The sequence below is a fragment of the Aquarana catesbeiana genome, linkage group LG03 (assembly GCF_042186555.1).
Source record: "Aquarana catesbeiana isolate 2022-GZ linkage group LG03, ASM4218655v1, whole genome shotgun sequence".
In the NCBI taxonomy this organism is placed as follows: Eukaryota; Metazoa; Chordata; class Amphibia; order Anura; family Ranidae; genus Aquarana; species Aquarana catesbeiana.
The window spans coordinates 718,115,432-718,135,578 of NC_133326.1; the positions used below are offsets into that span (position 1 = coordinate 718,115,432).

A 20,147-nucleotide genomic window follows, 5' to 3' on the forward strand; every position below is an offset into this window, starting at 1 on the left:
ATGTTGAGGGCATGTGGCCTGGTATGGTCCCTCCCTCTTTTCCTGTGGCCTGCCAGGTTGCTTGCTCGGATAAGGGTCTGGTATGGATTTTTGGGGGGACCCCACGCGTTTTTTTTTTTTTTTTTTGGCGCAGGGTTCCCCTTAAAATCCTTACCAGACCTGAAGGGTCTGGTATGGAATTTAGGGGGAACCCCACGTCATTTTTTTTTTTAATTTTGGCCGGGGTTCCCCTTAATATCCATACCAGACCTGAAGGGCCTGGTATGGAATTTAGTGGGACTCCCACGTCATTTTTTTTTTTTAATTTTGGTTCGGGGTTCCCCTGTGGGGAATTCCCATGCCGTTTTTATCAATGAACTTCTATGTGTATTGTCAGCAATGCAATAGCCGCGAGTAGTTTTAAATGGGTTTTTTTCCTTCGAAATGTAATTTTGCTGTCAGACTGTTCTAAACACGGGAAACATGCGCCACTTTACAGGCATACTATAGACACCCCCCAGCTACGAAATTTAAAGGGATCTTACACTTTATTAAAATCACTGCTCCCAAAAAAATGGCCGTTTTTAAAACTTTTTTTTGCATAGATCCATGTCCCTTGGGGCAGGACTCGGGTCCCCAAACACTTTTTATGACAATAACTTGCATATAAGCCTTTAAAATTAGCACTTTTGATTTCTCCCATAGACTTTTAAAGGGTGTTCCGCGGCATTCGAATTTGCCGCGAACACCCCAAATTGTTCGCTGTTCAGCGAACTTGCGAACAGCCAATGTTCAAGTCGAACATGAGTTCAACTCGAACTCGAAGCTCATCCCTAGTCCAGATCAATAATGAGTTGTCACCGTAGGGGCTCCAATGAGAAGATGTTAGTGGTCATCCCAAAAGCAGCATCAATCATGGGAAAAAGAAAAGAATCAAATAGAAATGATATAACCATTTCCCAAAATTCTAATAGAATCAATTCAAATTTGAATATATTAGAATAGAATACAAAATAACAGAACAGTATAGAAAAAAACAGAATAGAATAGAAATAATATAACTATCTTCCTATTCTAATCTATTCTTTTCTATTCTATTCAAATTTCAAATTTGGGGAAATGGTTATATTTTTTCTATTCTATTACATTCTATCATTTTTTTAATTCTATTCTTTTTCTATTTGTCTATTCTATTCTATACTTTTCTATTCAAATTCCAATTTATTCTGTTTGAAATTCGAATTTCGTGGTTATCATGGTTATATTCTTTCTATTCCATTCTATTTTTTCTATACTATGCTGTTATTTTCTATTCTATTCTAATATATTGTTTTCAATTCTATTCTAATTTGAATTGATTCTATTTGAATTTTGGGAAATGGTTATATTCTATTTCATTGTTTTTTTTTAAATTCTATTCTTTTATATTCTATTATAGTCTATGCTATTTTTTTTTATTCTATTCTTTTCTATTCAATTATTTTCTCATGTATTCAAATTAAAATGTATTCTATTTTGAAATTTAAAAGATGGTTGTATTCTATTTTATTCTATTATTTTTTATTCTATTCTAATCTTTTATTTTCTATTCTATTTTGTTCTGTTTTACTTGATTCTATTTTATTCTTTTATATTCTGTTATATTCTTTTTTTAGTCTGTTATATTTTTTTTTCTATTCTATTCTTTTATTTTCTATTTTATTCTCTTTGGAAATTGGAAAACTATTCGTATTCGAAAACGATTAAAATCGATAAGAATTAGAATTTTGTCAGAATTTTTTTTTTTCATTATTTCGGATTTGTTTAAATTCGGTACTTCAGATACACCACAATTTCTGAAAAAAAACAAAAATGTGTCCAACTTTAAATTCGGAACAAAACAAACTGCATGTGTCTAGTAGATGTATGGATAGATCTGGCAGATATTAACTGACTTTCTGTGTATTTCAGTTTTTCTTTACAGCGACGTTCAGAGAATGTTGGGAGTTTTGGGGAAAGTGACAGAAGAGGTCCAGAAAATGAAAAGTACGTTTATCCTGTCCTTCCTGATCCCCCTGAATTTTCTGATTTTTTTTTTTTTTTTTTACTATAAGGTGTGGTATCTGCACTAAAGGTTACAGTGGTCAATTCCAGCAAGTAAGGTTTAGCTTACTATACAAAGTAGCATTTGAGTTGGGAGGAGCCAAATGAATGGGGAGGGGCCAGGGTCGAATGTAATGGTATCGTGTGTAACTGTGACTAGTCAATTCTGTAGCACAGCCCCCTCCTTCCTTGTCCATCATCTCCCTCTCCTAGTTACATAGTTACATAGTAGGCGAGGTTGGAAAAAAGACACAAGTCCATCAAGTCCAACCTATGTCCTTATCTGGAAGTGTCTAATTGTCATCTTTGCTGGCCCAGCTCCTCTGCCACCCCCCACATAACCTTTATGTAGCTGCATTGTAAGGAGTAAACAGGCCATGTTTTAGGAATTTTCATTAGGCCCTTTACACACGGGGCAGGCTCCACTGGAGTCCACCTGTTCAGCGTGGAATCTGTCCACTGATCACCAATGAGCAGGTAGGTGGCTTGTCCACTCCGCTTATGCAGAGCAGATATGGACATCTCCTCTATGGGTGGACGGATGTAAGCAGACTACCTGTCCATTTAGCTTTCCGATCCACCAGATGGATAGAGAATGGATCCCCATCTGTCTGTTTTTAGCGGATAGGATTGGATCGGATGTCGGTGGGTGTAAAGGGACACCTGAAGGGTTTGATTGTGTCCACCTGAAAAACTGACAGGCGGAACCAATTAGTCCACTAGTGTGAAAGGGACCTTAGATAAAAAAAAAAAAATCTTTCATAATCTCCAAACTATGGACATTGATTTAAACCACCCGTGCAAAGTGAAGGAAATCCTGAAAACATGACCAAAGTATTTTGGGGCTTCTGACATCACATCCAAGATGGCGGGACCCAGCAGGGGACTAAGGGCCTATGGATGTCACACAAGGGAGACTTTTATGGGTAAATAACATGCATAAAATACATGAAATACACATAATATATTATGGGAAGATTGTTGTTAAAATTAGTGGTCTGGTGACAGGGTCTAGTAAAGTCTTTAGTCCCTCCATCTAAAGAGATCTTATGGCTACAAGGGGGACTCCTCCTTTAGGATTATATCTTCTCTAGGTCCATCATTTACATTTTCTTGCATCATGGAAGGAATGTAGGTCCAGACTTGACTACAGATTGTCTATTTATTCCAACTCGATAGAAGAAGGGTAGGACAGAAGGAGGTAGAATACAGAAAACTCTCAGGGACTCCTACAGCTCCTCCTGCTGTATGGATATTGCTACCCTGGAGCATCTCACAGCTTCATCTGGAGAACAACAGACTAAAAAAGGCTGCAGTGTTCCTCTATTCCGGTGATTAATCTAACATAGGACAGAATTGGTATCATGTGGCCTCCAGGCACATGGCTTTCATACAGAAGATGATACATTGTAGGCCCAGACTCCTGCCCTAGGATCTACAACCAGGAACACAGTCTTCTTACAGGAATCCTATCCCCAGAGGGAACCTCTCTACCTCAATGGGAGGAGGGAAAAGGGTCCTTCCAGAACATTGCCTCCATGTTTGGTCAAAGCCAGGTCTAACCAACTGAGGACAAGCTCACCAGGATATGGACAGCTGACTGAACAGATGGGATTCTCTGTACTCACCGCTGATTCAGGACTCTAAAGCCTTCCCAACGGAATGACTGAAAGTTTATGTGATACAGATTTTCCCTGAGTTCAAAAGCAAAATTAAACAAAATACAGCAAGACTGCTAGTGAACCTATGCCTACATAGGGAAGAGTAACTTTATTTACTGGGGTACAGAGAGGGTATCTCATTCAGTTTAAATAATACATCTGGTTTAGGCCAAAAAGAAGGAAGTAAGGGACCAAAAACACAATTCTATTCTATTCTATTGTTTTTTTAATTCTATTCTTTTTCTATTTGTCTATTCTTTTATATTCTTTTCTATTCACATTACAATTTATTCTGTTTGAAATTCGAGTTTCAAAAGATGGTTATATTCTTTATATTCCATTCTTTTTTTTTTTCTATACTATGCTGTTATTTTCTATTCTATTCTAATTTATTGTTTTCTATTCTATTCTAATTTGAATTGATTCTATTTGACTTTTGGGAAATGCTTATATTCTATTTCATTGTTTTTTTTTTAATTCTATTCTTTTCTATTCCATTATAGTATATTCTATTCTTTTTTTTCTATTCTATTCTTTTCTATTCAATTATTTTCTCATGTATTCAAATTAAAATGTATTCTATTTTGAAATGTAGAAGATTTTTGATGTTTAGGCCAAAAAGAAGGAAGTAAGGGACCAAAAACACAAGTTTAACAGGTGTGTTCTAGAGAATCAAATTCCCATAATTTCTTCTATCTTTTCTATTGGTGAGCTCTCTACACGGAGTTCCTGGCATGTACACCTGCTGTGACCATTAAAAGGGTTTCTACTATCCCTGCACTAAGTTTCAAGGTCTAAACACCTGCTATGCCCATTATGAGGGTTTCCCACCATCCATGCAATTAGTTCCCAGGTCTGCACACCCGTTGTGCCTATTCTGAGGGGCTCTAATCATCCCTACACCCAGTTGCTGTGGCCATTATGAGCAGTTACAGTATCACAATCCCTGCAATGATTTTCAAGCTCTGTACACCAGCTGTGTCAATTATAAGGGGCTTCTAACATCCCTGTGCTGAGTTCCCGGGTCTGTACACCTGCTATGCCCATTATGAGGGACTCCCACATCCATGCACTGAGTTCCCGGGTCTGTGCACCTGCTGTGCCCATTATGAGGGGTTCCCACCATCCATGTGCTGAGTTCCCGGGTCTGTACACCTGCTATGAACATTATGAGGGGTTCCCACTATCCACGCACTGAGCTCCCGGGTCTGTGCACCTGCTATGCCCATTATGAGGCGTTCCCACCATCCCTGTGCTGAGTACCTGGGTCTGTACACCTGCTGTGCCCATTATGAGGGGTTCCCATCATCCATGCACTGAGTTCTCGGTCTGTACACCTGCTGTGCCCATTATGAGGGGTTCCCACCATCCATGTGCTGAGTTCCCGGGTCTGTACACCTGCTATGAACATTATGAGGGGTTCCCACTATCCACGCACTGAGCTCCCGGGTCTGTGCACCTGCTATGCCCATTATGAGGCGTTCCCACCATCCCTGTCCTGACTACCCGGGTCTGTACACCTGCTGTGCCCATTATGAGGGGTTCCCATCATCCATGCACTGAGTTCTCGGTCTGTACACCTGCTGTGCCCATTATGAGGGGTTCCCACCATCCATGTGCTGAGTTCCTGGGTCTGTACACCTGATGTGCCCATTATGAGGAGTTCCCACCATCTATGTGCTGAGTTCCCGGGTCTGTACACCTACTATGAACATTATGAGGGGTTCCCACTATCCATGCACTGAGCTCCCAGGTCTGTGCACCTGCTGTGTCCATTATGAGGGGTTCCCTCCATCCCTGTGCTGAGTTCCTGGGTCTGTACACCTGATGTGCCCATTATGAGGGGTTCCCACCATCCCTGTGCTGAGTTCCCAGGTCTGTACACCTGCTATGCCCATTATGAGGCGTTCCCACCATCCCTGTGCTGAGTACCCGGGTCTGTACACCTGCTGTGCCCATTATGAGGGGTTCCCATCATCCATGCACTGAGTTCTCGGTCTGTACACCTGCTGTGCCCATTATGAGGGGTTCCCACCATCCATGTGCTGAGTTCCTGGGTCTGTACACCTGATGTGCCCATTATGAGGAGTTCCCACCATCTATGTGCTGAGTTCCCGGGTCTGTACACCTGCTATGAACATTATGAGGGGTTCCCACTATCCATGCACTGAGCTCCCAGGTCTGTGCACCTGCTGTGTCCATTATGAGGGGTTCCCTCCATCCCTGTGCTGAGTTCCTGGGTCTGTACACCTGATGTGCCCATTATGAGGGGTTCTCACCATCCATGTGCTGAGTTCCCAGGTCTGTACACCTGCTATTAACATTATGAGGGGCTCCCACCATCCCTGTGCTGAGTTCCCAGGTCTGTACACCTGCTATGCCCATTATGAGGGGCTCCCACTATCCATGCACTGAGCTCCTGGGTCTGTGCACCTGCTATGCCCATTATGAGGGGTTCCCACCATCCCTGTGCTGAGTTCCTGGGTCTGTACACCTTCTGTGCCTATTATGAGGGTCTCTCGCCATCCATGCACTGAGTTCCCAGGTGCTGTGACCATTATGAAGGTTTTCCATCATCTCTGCACTGAGCTTGTGGGTCTTCACACCTACCCATTATGATGAGTCTCTTTCTGCTGGAACATACAAAGTTGGTTGGTGACACACAAAGTTCTCAGGTGGACAGGAGCAAGGTTTGGACTTATAGCAAGAAGATCCCCCTAGTTGAGAATCAAATACATAAAATACATACAAGACATAAAAGAAGCCAGGAGGTTACAACTGGAGATGTAATGCTATTTATCAATGATTCCCTTTCACTACAATTTTACTATCTTGGTCCATCTGAGCTACTGTAATGAATACAATGTGGCATGACCCTTGTAATCCTCTTTTCTTGGTCCCTCAGGCTCTCTTAATCTAACATGCAGTGAGGGGTGGACACACTATGGACTCAGCTGTTACTACGTGTCCTTGGATGCACAACCATGGAATGTTTCCAAGAAAGCATGTGAGGACATGAATGCCCAACTGGTGGTCATTAATGGCGAGGGGGAGATGGTAAGAATGATGAATTAATCCTGATCATATCCTATATCTACCCCTCATATATGTCATTTGCTGAAAATAAGGACTTGGGGTTTCATGTTTAAAGGTTATGGATTCATGTGACTTGCAAATTTGATGCATTTAATGCGGTACTATCTTGCATTTCCAGTTAGATACACTATATTGCCAAAAGTATTGGGACGCCTGCCTTTACGCTTACATGAACTTTAATGACATCCCAGTCTTAGCCCGTAGGGTTCAATATTGAGTTGGCTCCGCCCTTTGCAGCTATAACAGCTTTAACTCTTCTGGGAAGGCCGTCCACAAGGTTTAGGAGTGTGTCTATGGGAATGTTTGACCATTCTTCCAGAAGCCCATTTGTGAGGTCAGGCACTGATGTTGGACGAGAAGGCCTGACTGACTCGCATGCTGACCATTTACATTATTCTACACCGAAAGTCCAGAATTACCTAGTAACCCTGGAGATACAGAGTGAAAGCAATCAAATCTGCAGCCTATTGAGTCATAGAGCAGAAACTAAACAATCACATGCAGCTACACTGGTTACAGTGAGCTAGAGCTAAATTTGCCTAACCCAGAATTTCAGCCTAATTAATTACAGTGAGACAAAGCTAAAATTTACCAAACACAAAAATACAGCCTCACTGACTACAGTGAGCAATGCTAAATCTATCTACTCCTAGTACCTATCTAGGAGGGTGCTACGTATCTATCCCATTATTATATACTGATCCATCTATCTATTCATTCCAAAGGTGTTCTATGGGGTTGAGGTCAGGACTCTGTGCAGGCCAGTCAAGTTCCTCCACCCCAAACTCGCTCATCCATGTCTTTATGGACCTTGCTTTATGCACTGGTCTAAATCATTTGGTGGAGGGGGGATTATGGTGTGGGGTTGTTATTCAGGGGTTGGGCTTGGCCCCTTAATTCCAGTAAAGGGAACTCTTAAAGCGTCAGCATACCAAGACATTTTGGACAATTTCATGCTCCCAACTCTGTGGGAACAGTTTGGGGATGGTCCCTTCCTGTTCCAACATGACTGCACACCAGTGCACAAAGCAAGGTCCATAAAGACATGGATGAGAGAGTTTGGGGTGGAGGAACTCGACTGGCCTGCACAGAGTTCTGACCTCAACCCGATGGAACACATTTGGAATGAATTAGAGCGGAAACTGCGAGCCAGGCCTTCTTGTCCAACATCAGTGCTGACCTCACAAATGCTCTTCTGGAAGAATGGTCAAACATTCCCATAGACACACTCCTAAACCTTGTGGACAACCTTCCCAGAAGAGTTGAAGCTGTTATAGCTGCAAAGGGTGGGCCAACTCAATATTGAACCCTACAGACTAAGACTGGGATACCATTAAAGTTCATGTGTGTGTAAAGGCAGGTGTCACAATACTTTTGGTGACATAGTGTATATCTGAACATTGACCAATCCTGATGTATTGACGGCCCATCTCATTTCTTGAGGTCCTTAAAATGCTAGGGCAGTAAAAATACCCCCCTCCCCCCACACCCACACACATACACACAAATGTCCCTTTTTGGGAAAGTAGACAGTATAAGGTATTTAGTAAGAAGCATGGTGAGTTTTTTGAGTTTTTTGAGTTTTTTTTGTCCCAAATTTTGAACAAATTTATTAAAATTTGGCATTTTTTCACAATTTTTTTTTTACTGTCACCAGTACAGTACAGTGCCATCATATGACTGGTGTGGTGGTGATCAGGGATGTTGACTGGAGATTGTATGTTAAAAAATAACTAAATAAAAAATGTTTTATTAGATTTTTTTAAACATTTTTTTTCTTAACATAAACAGTAAATAACACCACACTTTCAGACAAGTCCTTTAATTTAAAAAAAAAAGTCTAATGATGTATATCCATAAATATTCACATCATCCAGGGAGGCCGATCCACTCTCGGCAAGTGATATCTCCCAGCTCCTGTTGCTAAATGTAAACAAAGGGGTGGAGTCTCTTGGGTGATATTCGTTACGTTACCCTTTGTTTACATGGCTCGGGGATTCCCAGCCGGTAAAGCTCTGTTCACATCTTGGCATCCTGGATCGCGGGCAGAATTGCAGCAATTTTGCCCATAAACCGGGACGCCAAGGTGTGAATGGAATCTAAATGTATGGGGCAGTAGTGAAGTCACTGGTTGCTAATTGATATTAACAACCATTGACAGGAAGGAAGCTGTCGTACATAGTAGCTGTAGAAAATACACTTCTATATATGATGTTGGGAGCCTGTTGAACCAGAAAAAAGTCCACATTTTGATGAAAAGCTTGAACAGCCAACGTTAAGTCAAAACTCATGCCTAGTCCTTAATTTTAAATTCCATGATTTTTATGTTGGATTTCAACACTCTAGAATAGGGATGAGTCGAACAGCCCCCGATTCGGTTCGCACCAGAACTTGCGAACAGGCAGAAAATTTGTTTGAACACGCGAACACCTTTAAAGTCTATGGGACACGAACATGAATAATCAAAAGTGCTCATTTTAAAGGTTTATATGCAAGTTATTGTCATAAAAAGTGTTTGGGGACCTGGGTCCTGCCCCAGGGGACATGTATCAATGCAAAAATAATTTTTAAAAACGTCCGTTTTTTCAGGAGCAGTGATTTTAATAATGCTTAAAGTGAAACAATAAAAGTGAAATATCCCTTTAAATTTCGTACCTGGGGGGTGTCTATAGTATACCTGTAAAGGGGCGCATGTTTCCTGTGTTTAGAACAGCAAAATGACATTTCAAAGGAAAAAAAGTCATTTAAAACTATTCGCGGCTATTAATGAATTGTCGGTCCGACAATACACATAAAAGTTCATTGATAAAAACAGCATGGGATTTCCCCACAGGGGAACCCCGAACCAAAATTTAAAAAAAAAAATGGCATGGGGGTCCCCCTAAATTTCATACCAGGCCCTTCAGGTCTGGTATGGATATTAAGGGGAACTCCGCACCAAAATTTAGAAAAAAATGGCGTGGGGGTCCCCCTCAAAATCCATACCAGACCCTTCAGGTCTGGTATGGATTTTAAGGGGAACCCCACGCCAAAATTTAAAAAAATGGAGTGGGGTCCCCCCAAAATCCATACCAAACCCTTATCCGAGCACGCAACCTGATAGACCACAGAAAAAGAGGGGGGACGAGAAAGCGCCCCCCCCCCCCCCTCCTGAACCATTCCTGGCCACATGCCCTCAACATTGAGAGGGTGCTTTGAGGTAGCCCCCCAAAGCACCTTGTCACCATGTTGATGAGGACAAGGGCCTCATCTCCACAACCCTTGGCCGGTGGTTGTGTGGGTCTATGGGGAGGGGGCTTATCGGAATCTGGAAGCCCCCTTTAACAAGGGGACCCCCAGATCCCGGCCCCCCTGTGTGAATTGGTAATAGGGTACAAATGTACCCCTACCATTTCACAAAAAAAAGTGTCAAAAAGGTTAAAAACACAAGAGACGGTTTTTGACAAGTCCTTTATTAATTTCTTCTTCTTTCAACTTCATTTCCATCTTCTTTAACAAGCCCCCTTCTTTAACAAGCCCCCTTTAACAAGCCCCCTTGTTAAAGGGGGCTTCCAGATTCCGATAAGCCCCCCGCCCGCAGACTCCCACAACCACCAGCCAAGGGTTGTGGGGATGAGGCCCTTGTCCTCATCAACATGGGGACAAGGTGCTTTTGGGGGCTACCTCAAAGCACCCTCCCAATGTTGAGGGCATGTGGCCTGGTACGGTTCAGGAGGGGGGGCGCTCTCTTGTCCCCCCCTCTTTTCCTGCAGTCTGCCAGGTTGCGTGCTCGGCTAAGGGTCTGGTATGGATTTTTGGGGGTACCCCACGCCATTTTTAAAAAAAATTTGGCGCGGGGTTCCCCTTAATATCCATACCAGACCTGAAGGGCCTGGTATGGAATTTAGGGGGACCCCCACGCCATTTTTTTTTTAAATTTTGGTTCAGGGGTTCCCCTGTGGGGAAATTCCATGCCGTTTTTAATCAACAAACTTTTATGTTTAGTGTCGGACCGACAATTCATTATAGCAGCGAGTAGTTTTAAATGACTTTTTTTCCTTTGAAATGTAATTTTGTTGTCAGACTGTTCTAAACATGGGAAACATGCGCCCCTTTACAGGCATACTATAGACACCCCCCAGGTACGAAATTTAAAGGAATATTACACTTTTATTGTTTCACTTTAAGCATTATTAAAATCACTCCTCCCCTAAAAACGGCCATTTTTAAAACTTCTTTTTGCATTGATACATGTCCCCTGGGGCAGGACTCAGGTCCCCAAACACTTTTTATGACAATACTATGCATATAAGCCTTTCAAATTAGCACTTTTGATTTCTCCCATAGACTTTTAAAGGGTGTTCCGCGGCTTTCAAATTTGCCTCTAAAACATCGACTCGAACTCGAAGCTCATCCCTACTCTAGAGTACAAGCATTCAACCTTGACCTTGCTGTCCATTTTTTAAGGCTGACCCCAGGGTTGTCCTGAGCCTGGAGATGGGTTGTACCATGTCTGTGTGTCAGGGGGAGGGTTATGTTGAGGGTTAATGTGTTCCTGGTGCCCCATTTTTCTATTCAGTCCAAAAATATACTGGTAGCTCAACTGGCATTTCACCAAATCAGCCAAAGCATGTGTGTGCGTGTGTGTGTGTGTACAATATGGTGTACAGTGAAAATTCACAGCATGTTTTTTTTTCTGAAGAATTTTGTGCGTGGACTTTCACAAGGTATCACAGACGCATGGATCAGTCTAACAGATGTGGATGGAACGTGGAGATGGGTGGATGGAACGCCTTATGACGTAACTCCAAAGTAAGACAATAAAACCCCAAATATCAAAGCCCTTCTCACACATCCCCAACACTAAGATCTGGCAAAATGATCCGGCACACTGATGGATCCTTGAGCTGAAGTACATCACCGAGGCTTTGATTCACTCCACCCAGAGCTTTACAGCATATTTTCACTCAGTAATGCATAATGTATGCAATATCAATAATGATCTATGAGCCAGCCCTTGTGAGCAGAGGATACCAGTGGGGGGGCTTGGTAGAGGGATTGACACTGCAATAAAAAGTTCCAAGTGGTGCCACCTCTTCTCCAGATCTATGTGCTTGATGTGCCCCCTCTTACTTCTCTCTTGGTATGAGTGGAGGAAAAATATCCTTAAATCTAAGATTCATCAAAGTCAATGTATGTGAAACTTTTACATTAGGTTTTCATATCCTTTAGTACTTTCTATTTCCATAACTCACTGACTTCCTAATATATGTAGATGAACACAGAGGATGGAAGTGGAGGGGAGAACGGGGCTTACTTCCTGCAACATGTAGAGACTGAAATTAAATCCTATCTTACTTTCCTGAGGAAGTGATGTCACCGTGATGCCACTGTGAAAGCTGAATATAATAAAAGAATGCTGGCAACAAACAAAATGAAAAAAAAAATGGTGTGGGGTCCCCTCCCCCATGCATACCAGGCCCTTTGGGTCTGGTATGTTTTTTTAGGGGAACCCATGCCAAAAATAATTAAAAAATGACATGGGGTCCCTCCCGTCCATACCAGGTTCTTTAGGTCTGGTATGGATTTTAAGGGGAACCCCATGCCAAAATAATTAAAAAAAAGGTGTGGGGTTCATACCAGGTCCTTTGGGTCTGGTATGAATTTTAAGGGGAACCCCATGCCAAAATAATGAAAAAAAACAGCGTAGGGTCCATCCTGTCTATACCAGGTTCTTTAGGTCTGGTATGAATCTTAAGGGGAACCCCATGCCGAAATAATAAAATAAAGGCGTGGAGACCCCCCCAGAATCTATACCAGACCCTTATCTGAGCATGCAGCCTGGCAGGTCAGGAAAGCAAGCACCCCCCAAACCATACCAGGCCACATGCCTTCAACAGGGGGGGGGGTGCTTTGGTTGATAGGGACAAGAGCCTCTTACCCACATCCCTGGGCTGTGGTTGTGGGGGCATGCTGGCTTATCTGGAAGCCCCCTTTAACAAGGGAAATTGTGGGGAAGATGCCCTTGTCCCCATCAACATCATCACCCATGTTGAGGGCATGTGACCTGGTATGGTATCAGGAGGGGGGCGCTTGCTCGTCCCCCTCTTTCCTGACCTGCCGGGCTGCATCCTCAGATAAGGGTCTGGATTTTGGGGGGCACTCCATTTTTTTTTAAATATTAGCATGGGGTTCTCCATAAAATCCATACCAGACCCTAAGGGCCTGGTATGCATGGGGGGGGGGGGGGGTGAACCCACACTTTTTTTTTTCATCTTCTGAGTCGTCAGTTGTTAAGGATGCGGCGGCCGGCTTCCCGAGCCCACTTCTTAACAACCAGCTATTCTTCACACAGAATTTGATTCAATTTCCAATAGTTCTGAAAATTTGGAATTGGTTGCAAAATAAAGAAAACCTAACACATTTTTCAGTTCTGCACAAGTCACACTCAACGTTGCACTCAAAGTTGCATCAAAATCGCAGCTATATGATGCAGGAACTATTTTGAAGTCGCTGGAACTTGAAGTCACACAGATATGAATGATAGTCATAGGGAAACATGGAGTGCGACTTGTGATGTGACTTTCGCCGCATGACAAGTCGCACAAGTGTGAATGGAGCCTAAGTCATTTAAAATGCCGTGTGATAATGACTCCATTTTATAGAGGCAATAGGATGTAATAAAGTATTTTAGAGATTGTCATCAGTGAAAGTAATCACACTTTACAGCTTCCACCAGTGAATTAGTTGTAAAAGAAGCAACACATAAACTTGCAATTATGTGATCTCCTCCGCTAATTCATAACCCTATGTGTCCTCCACCAACCACGGTGAGGCCAACCAGAGAGTGTGTGAGTCTCACATTAGAAGTCAAACAACGCTTGTTGCCACCATTGCAGTACATCACCATAGGACTAAGCAGTTCACATAGCAGTTTTACTCTCCATCTCAGTAAGGTCGGGGCATAGGACATGAAAAGGAGCCAAAACACCGCTTACAATAGTGTAAATCTAGCAGGTACGTTTATTAAAATCATTTAGAAACATTTACATAAACACTGTGTGTCAAAAATCCTCATTGAAACACCACATCCCTGAACCCTTGACTGTTCACGCATGTGCGGTGACGTCACCGCTTTTGGCTTTGCTCCTACGTGTTTTGGCAAATATGACATCATCAGGGGGACAGAAGCTGGGAGTCATTCATCTTTTATCCCACAGTCTTTTAGAGGTCAAAGGAAACCCCAGAAGTTAAGCAGTAGGGATGAGCCCGATGTTCGAGTCAAACGCAAGTTCGACTCGAACATCGGGTGGTTGCCTGTTTGCTGAACAGCAAACAATATGGGGTGTATGCGGCAAATTCGAAAGCCACCATAACACCGTTAAAGTTTATGGGACACTAACACGAAAAATCAAAAGTGTTCATTTTAAAGGCTTATATGCAAGTTATTGTCATAAAAAGTGTTTGGGGACCCGGGTCCTGCCCCAGGGGACATGGAACAATGCAAATTTTTTTTTAGAAAGGGCCGTTTTTTCGGGAGCAGTGATTTTTTTAATGCTTAAAGTGAAACAATAAAAATGAAATATTCCTTTAAATATCGTGCCTGGGGGTTGTCTATAGTATGCCTGTAAAATGGCACATTTTTCCCGTGTTTAGAAGAGTACCACAGCAAAATGGCATTTCTAAAGGAAATTGTCATTTAAAACTGATCGCAGCTGTAATGAATTGTTGGGTCTCGGCAATATAGATAAAACTTATTTAAAAAAACAGCATGGGATCCCCCCCCAGTCCATTACCAGGCCCTTTGGGTCTGGTATGAATATTAAGGGGAACCCTGAAACAAAATGTAAAAAAAAAAATTGCGTGGGGGTCCCCATAAAATGCACACCAGGCCCTTCGGGTCTGATATGGGTTTTAAGGGGAACCCTGTGCCAAAATTAAAAAAAAAAAGGTGTAGAGGTCCCCCCAGAATCCATACCAGACCCTTATCCAAGCACGCAACCTGGCAGGCTGCAGGAAAAGAGGGGGGGATGAGAGAGCGCCCCCCCCTCCTGAACCATACCAGGCCACATGCCCTAAACATGGGGAGGGTGCTTTGGGGTAGCCCCCCAAACACCTTGTTCCCATGTTGATGGGAGCCAAAAAAAATCACAGAGAATACCGCACAGTCAAAAAAACGTGAAAAAGCAGCCAACACGACAGTGTAAATAAAAATGGTCAAAAAAAGGAGGGGGAGTGCAGCGCTATAAACAAATAAATACCAAGAATGTAATTGTCGACAATGATGTCACAATAAAAGAAGTGAAATAATATGTGAACAGTGACATAAATATACAGTAAATAAAGTGACATATGACCAGTATAAAGATCAATAAAAATAAATGTTCATATGTGATGAAAAGGGACCACATATAATGGTAAATCCCTGTGGTGAGTGATCCAAAACAAGCATGTGACGATCATTAAAATCTAAAAGCAGACATCAAAGTGAATGGTGAATAACCATGAAAAGACCACCACCGAAAGTACTAGTCTCTTCCAGAAAGATTGGACTTGTACAGGTGTACACCTGTGTACACCTGACAAGCCAATCAAGCTTGCCAATCACTGTTCACATATTATTTCACTTCTTTTATTGTGACATCATTGTCAACAATTACATTCTTGGTATTTATTTGTTTATAGCGCTGCACCGCTCCATGTTGATGGGGACAAGGACCTCATCCCCACAACCCTTGCCCGGTGGTTGTGGGGGTCTGCGAGCGAGGGGCTTATCGGAATCTGGAAGCCCCCTTTAACATGGGGGCCCTCAGATCTCGGCCTCCCCCCCCGTGTGAAATGGTAATGGGGTACAAGTACCCCTACCATTCAACAAAAAAGTGTCAAAATGGTAAAAAAGACAAGACACAGGTTGGGACAAGTCCTTTATTAAAAAAAGAAAAAAAAAATGTCCCACAATGTCCATTCATCTTCTTCTAGCACGCCGCCCGATGGACCGAAAAAAAAAAATCTGCGACCGAACCGCCTCCATGGGAGGCTCCTGCCGAGTGACGAGTCTGCGCTGTGACAGCTCTTATATAACTGATGGTGGGGCCACCCAGTGACGTAACCGGGTGACCCCATCCCCTCTGATGCCATGGGGACTTCCCCATGGCTTCCCCGTGGCGTCAGAGGGGACGGGGTCACACCTTTATGTCACCGGGTGGCCCCACCCCCTCTGACACCACAGGGAAGCCATGGGGAAGTCCCTGTGGTGTCAGAGGGGGCAGGGTCACCCGGTTACATCACCAGGTGGCCTCACCCTCAATTATATAATAGCTGTCACAGCCAAGACACGTGTCTCTGCAGGAGCCTCCCATGGAGGCGGTTCGGTCGTGGCTTTTTTTTTTTCTTTTTCAGTCCGTCGGGCACCATGATAAAAGAAGATGAATGGACATAGTGGGACATTTTTATTTTTTTGTTTTTTAATAAAGCACTTGTCCCAAGCTGTGTCTTGTCCTTTTTACTATTCTGACACTTTTTTTGTGAAATGGTAGGGGTACTTGTACCCCGTTACCATTTCACATGGGGGAGGCCGGGATCTGGGGGTCCCCTTGTTAAAGGGGGCTTCCAGATTCCGATAAGCCCCCCCGCCCGCAGACCCCACAACCACCGGACAAGGGTTGTGGGGATGAGGCCCTTGTCCCCATCGACATGGGGACAAGGTGCTTTGGGGGGGCTACCCCAAAGCACCCTCCCCATGTTGAGGGATGTGGCCTTGTATGGTTCAGGAGGGAGGGGCACTCTCTCGAAGGGCCTGGTATTGATTTTAGAGGGGCCCCCACGCAATTTTTTTTTTTAATTGTGGTTCGGGGTTCCCCTTAATATTCATACCAGACCCAAAGGGCCTGGTAATGAACTGGGGGGGGGGATCCCATGCTCTTTTTTTCAATGAGTTTTATCTATATTGCCGACACCCACCAATTCATTACAACTGCGATCAGTTTTAAATGACTTTTTTTCATTTAGAAATGTCATTTTGCTGTGGTACTGTTCTAAACACGGGAAAACTGTGCCACTTTACAGGCATGCTATAGACACCCCCCAGGCACAATATTTAAAGGAGTATTTCATTTTTACTGTTTCACTTTAAGCATTTAAAAAATCACTGCTCCCGAAAAAACGTCTGTTTTAAAACTTTTTTTTTTGCATTGATACATGTCCCCTGGGGGGCAGGATCCAGGCTCCCAAAACACTTTTTCTAATAACTTTTTATAATAACTTGCATATAAGCCTTTAAAATTAGCACTTTTGATTATTCATGTTCGTGTCCCATAGACTTTAATGAAGTTCGTGTGTTCTGCCAAATTTTTTGCCTGTTCGCAAGTTCTGCTGCGAACCGAACCAGAGGGTGTTCGACTCATCCCTATTAATCAGGAAGACCAGTGAGGGTGTCACGTACCTGATTGGAGACCGAAAAAAGGCCGGTCTCTCTTGTGTCTCCAGCCCCGGTCCCGCTGATGGAGGGAAAAGAGGATACTGAGGGACAGGGGGTGCTGATGTTGATAGGAGTGTTTTCAGCAGGAGATGCAGACCCAGGAAGGCTGGCAGAACATCAGGTCAGGAACAGTAGCTGTGCTCTCTCCAACCAAATTCAAAGGGGCACTCCACATAGGCTGTGGGTTCCAGATGAGAGGCTTGTCAGAGCTCCCAGCAGGCTTGAGACAGGAACTCACTGTGATGAGCAGAGCTGATACAGATGACAGCCGGATAGGCACTTAAACTGGATGTGGGAACAGAGCCAGGAACAGCAGTGTGGTCACAGGGATAGCCGAGGTCAGCAGCAGGTGGGCAGCAAGGTACCAAGTCATAAGGCAGAGACGTGTTCAGGAACAGAGCCGGGGTTAGGAACTGGCAACAGAGCAGAAGCAGGATCCAAGTTCAGGTCAGAGGCAAGCTGGGTCAGCAACAAGGGAACAAGCAAAGAAATGCAGGGCGTGGGGGCTCCACCCCCCTATCCATGCATCCGCCCCCCTAATCTACATGTGGGGCGCCAGACGCATGGATTACTGAGCGGTTGTGTGAATGGACACACAGTGTGCAGCTCAGGAGAGAGCCTGCTTGACTGCCCCCATAGGAAGGGGCTTGCTATTGTGGGCACTAGGCAAGAAGGGAAGAGCCAGGACTGCTGTCGAGGGACCCAAAAACCATTACACAGAGCAGTGTACAAGTATAACAAGTATAACATGTTTAAAGTCACTTTAAGATCAAAAGGGGAACAGAAACTTCTGTTGTGTTGCTTAGACACATATCCTAACAGAAAATGAGCTGGGGGAAAAGGGGGCTGGAGAAAGGGGAGCTGGGGGAGAGTACTTCTCACCTAGCCAATCAGGAAAAGATGTGAAAAAATAGGTGAGAGGAAGAACTTCTCACATAGACAATGGGGAGAGAATTTGGAAAATCTAACTTTTTACAGAGAAGGTCAGGGAAGGACCTGGAGAACAGAACCATTTGGAAATCCAATCAGGAAAGGAGCTGCATAAAAAAACTCCTCACATAGCCATTCAAGGAAAGAGATGAAGGGAAAAACACCTTCAACTAGGACTATGTATTTGTGGGTTTGACCACAACTGATCTAGACTCAATAGACTGTACAATCAAATTGTGACATGACGTGTATTCATACCGAACGGCGAGTAGGACTTGAGTTCATGTATCCAGTATGTTTCTAAAGTGGATACCCCTCGTAGACATGAATCGCCCCTTCAATGAGGAATGAACTTGTCAATGTTTTGAAAATGGGTACCTATGGGTTTTTTTTCATGATGTAGCAGATAGTGGCGAGGCACACTGCGGTTTGTGCAGCCATTTCTGATACTAGACAGGTGTTCATTGACCCTTACAGAAAAAATCTTAATCGTGCGCCCCAGGCATTGTTTGCCACACGGGCATGTAATGAGATACACTGCCGCAAGTGCAACATATGCCTTCATAATGTATGCGGCAGGCGTAAAACTGATACCTTTGTATCCACAGCTACTTCCCATAGCTATAACATGAAACACTTCACCACGTGTGCCACCAGATCTGGTGTGCCACCAGATTTATAGTATATCTCATTACATGCCCGTGTGGCAAACAATACGTGGGGCCCACTGTCATACGACAGGTGTGCCCACCGTGTTCGGTAAGGAGTACCCCCCATCCATTTTTCTATATTTTGATAAATGTTTATATGTTTCCAACTTCCAGTTGTGTCACACAGTCACCCTTATGCCGCGTACACACGGTCGGACTTTTCGTCTACAAAAGTCCGACAGCCTGTCCGACATACTTCCGACGTACCTTCGGCGGACTTGCGGCAGACTTTCTTACGAACGGACTTACACACACACGACCACACAAAAGTACGACAGCCTAGTACGCGGTGACGTACACCAAGTCCGACGAGACTATAAAACGGAAGTTCAATAGCCCGTACGACACCCTTTGGGCTCCTTCTGCTAATCTCGTGTTTATCTCGTGTTAGTAGAAGTTTGGTGAGAGACGATTCGCGCTTGTGAGACTCGTATTTTTCAGTTCGTTTTAACTGTTGTTCAGTCTGTGCTTGTGAGGTTTGTATCTGCTTTTCAGTGCGTTTGGTCAGTTGGCATTGAGAAATCTTTGTTTTATTGGCCGCTCGTTCCTGATTTTCAGGTCGTTCTTCACAGGCCTTGCTGTTCTTCAGTGCGTTCTGTTTAGTGCGTTCTGACCAGCCGACCGTTTTGAAGCCATGTTACCTGTACGTACTCGTCGTCGAGCTCGTGCATTGTATGTGCTTGGTGCTGTAGTTTATTCTTCAGCCCAAGTCCAGTCCATGAACAGGGCGAGGAGGAGTTCATGGACCAAGAATTGGTTGCTTCAGCGTGACCAGTTCTGTCACATGCCTTTGCTCCGTGAGATCCGTGAGAATAATCCTGAGGATTTCAGGAACTTTCTCCGGATGACGGACCCCGTTTTTGACCGTTTGTTGGCTTTGCTGACCCCCTATATCAGCAGGCAGGATACCTGCATGAGGCAAGCCATCACTCCGGAGCAGAGGCTGGTCGCTACCTTGCGGTATTTGGCCACAGGGAGAAGCCTGCAGGACCTTAAGTTCTCGACAGGCATCTCCCCCAGGCTCTGGGGATCATTATCCCAGAGACCTGTTCTGCCATCATACAGGTCCTGCAGAAGGACTATATTAAGGTAAGATATTTTTCTTTTATTAGCATCACATGTTCTTTTATGTAATCTTTGATAATGTGATGTATTTCTTGCTTCAAACACTACTTACCATCATTGCAATATAGTGTGAATGTCCCCTTTTTATCCTCACACATGCTGGAATTT

The 20,147-nt window shown here is 43.7% G+C and overlaps 1 protein-coding gene across 2 annotated transcripts in view; it reads left to right on the plus strand.

Moving 5' to 3' along the window:
• LOC141133707 (C-type lectin domain family 10 member A-like) overlaps window positions 1–20,147 on the plus strand; it is a 119,849-nt gene that overhangs the window by 89,028 nt on the left and 10,674 nt on the right. For both annotated transcript variants that reach the window (XM_073623205.1, XM_073623204.1), the window contains exons 8-10: window positions 1,930–2,004; window positions 6,628–6,779; window positions 11,500–11,609. In XM_073623205.1, coding sequence (XP_073479306.1) covers window positions 1,930–2,004; window positions 6,628–6,779; window positions 11,500–11,609 — 337 coding nt within the window. The remainder of the gene's footprint in view (window positions 1–1,929; window positions 2,005–6,627; window positions 6,780–11,499; window positions 11,610–20,147) is intronic.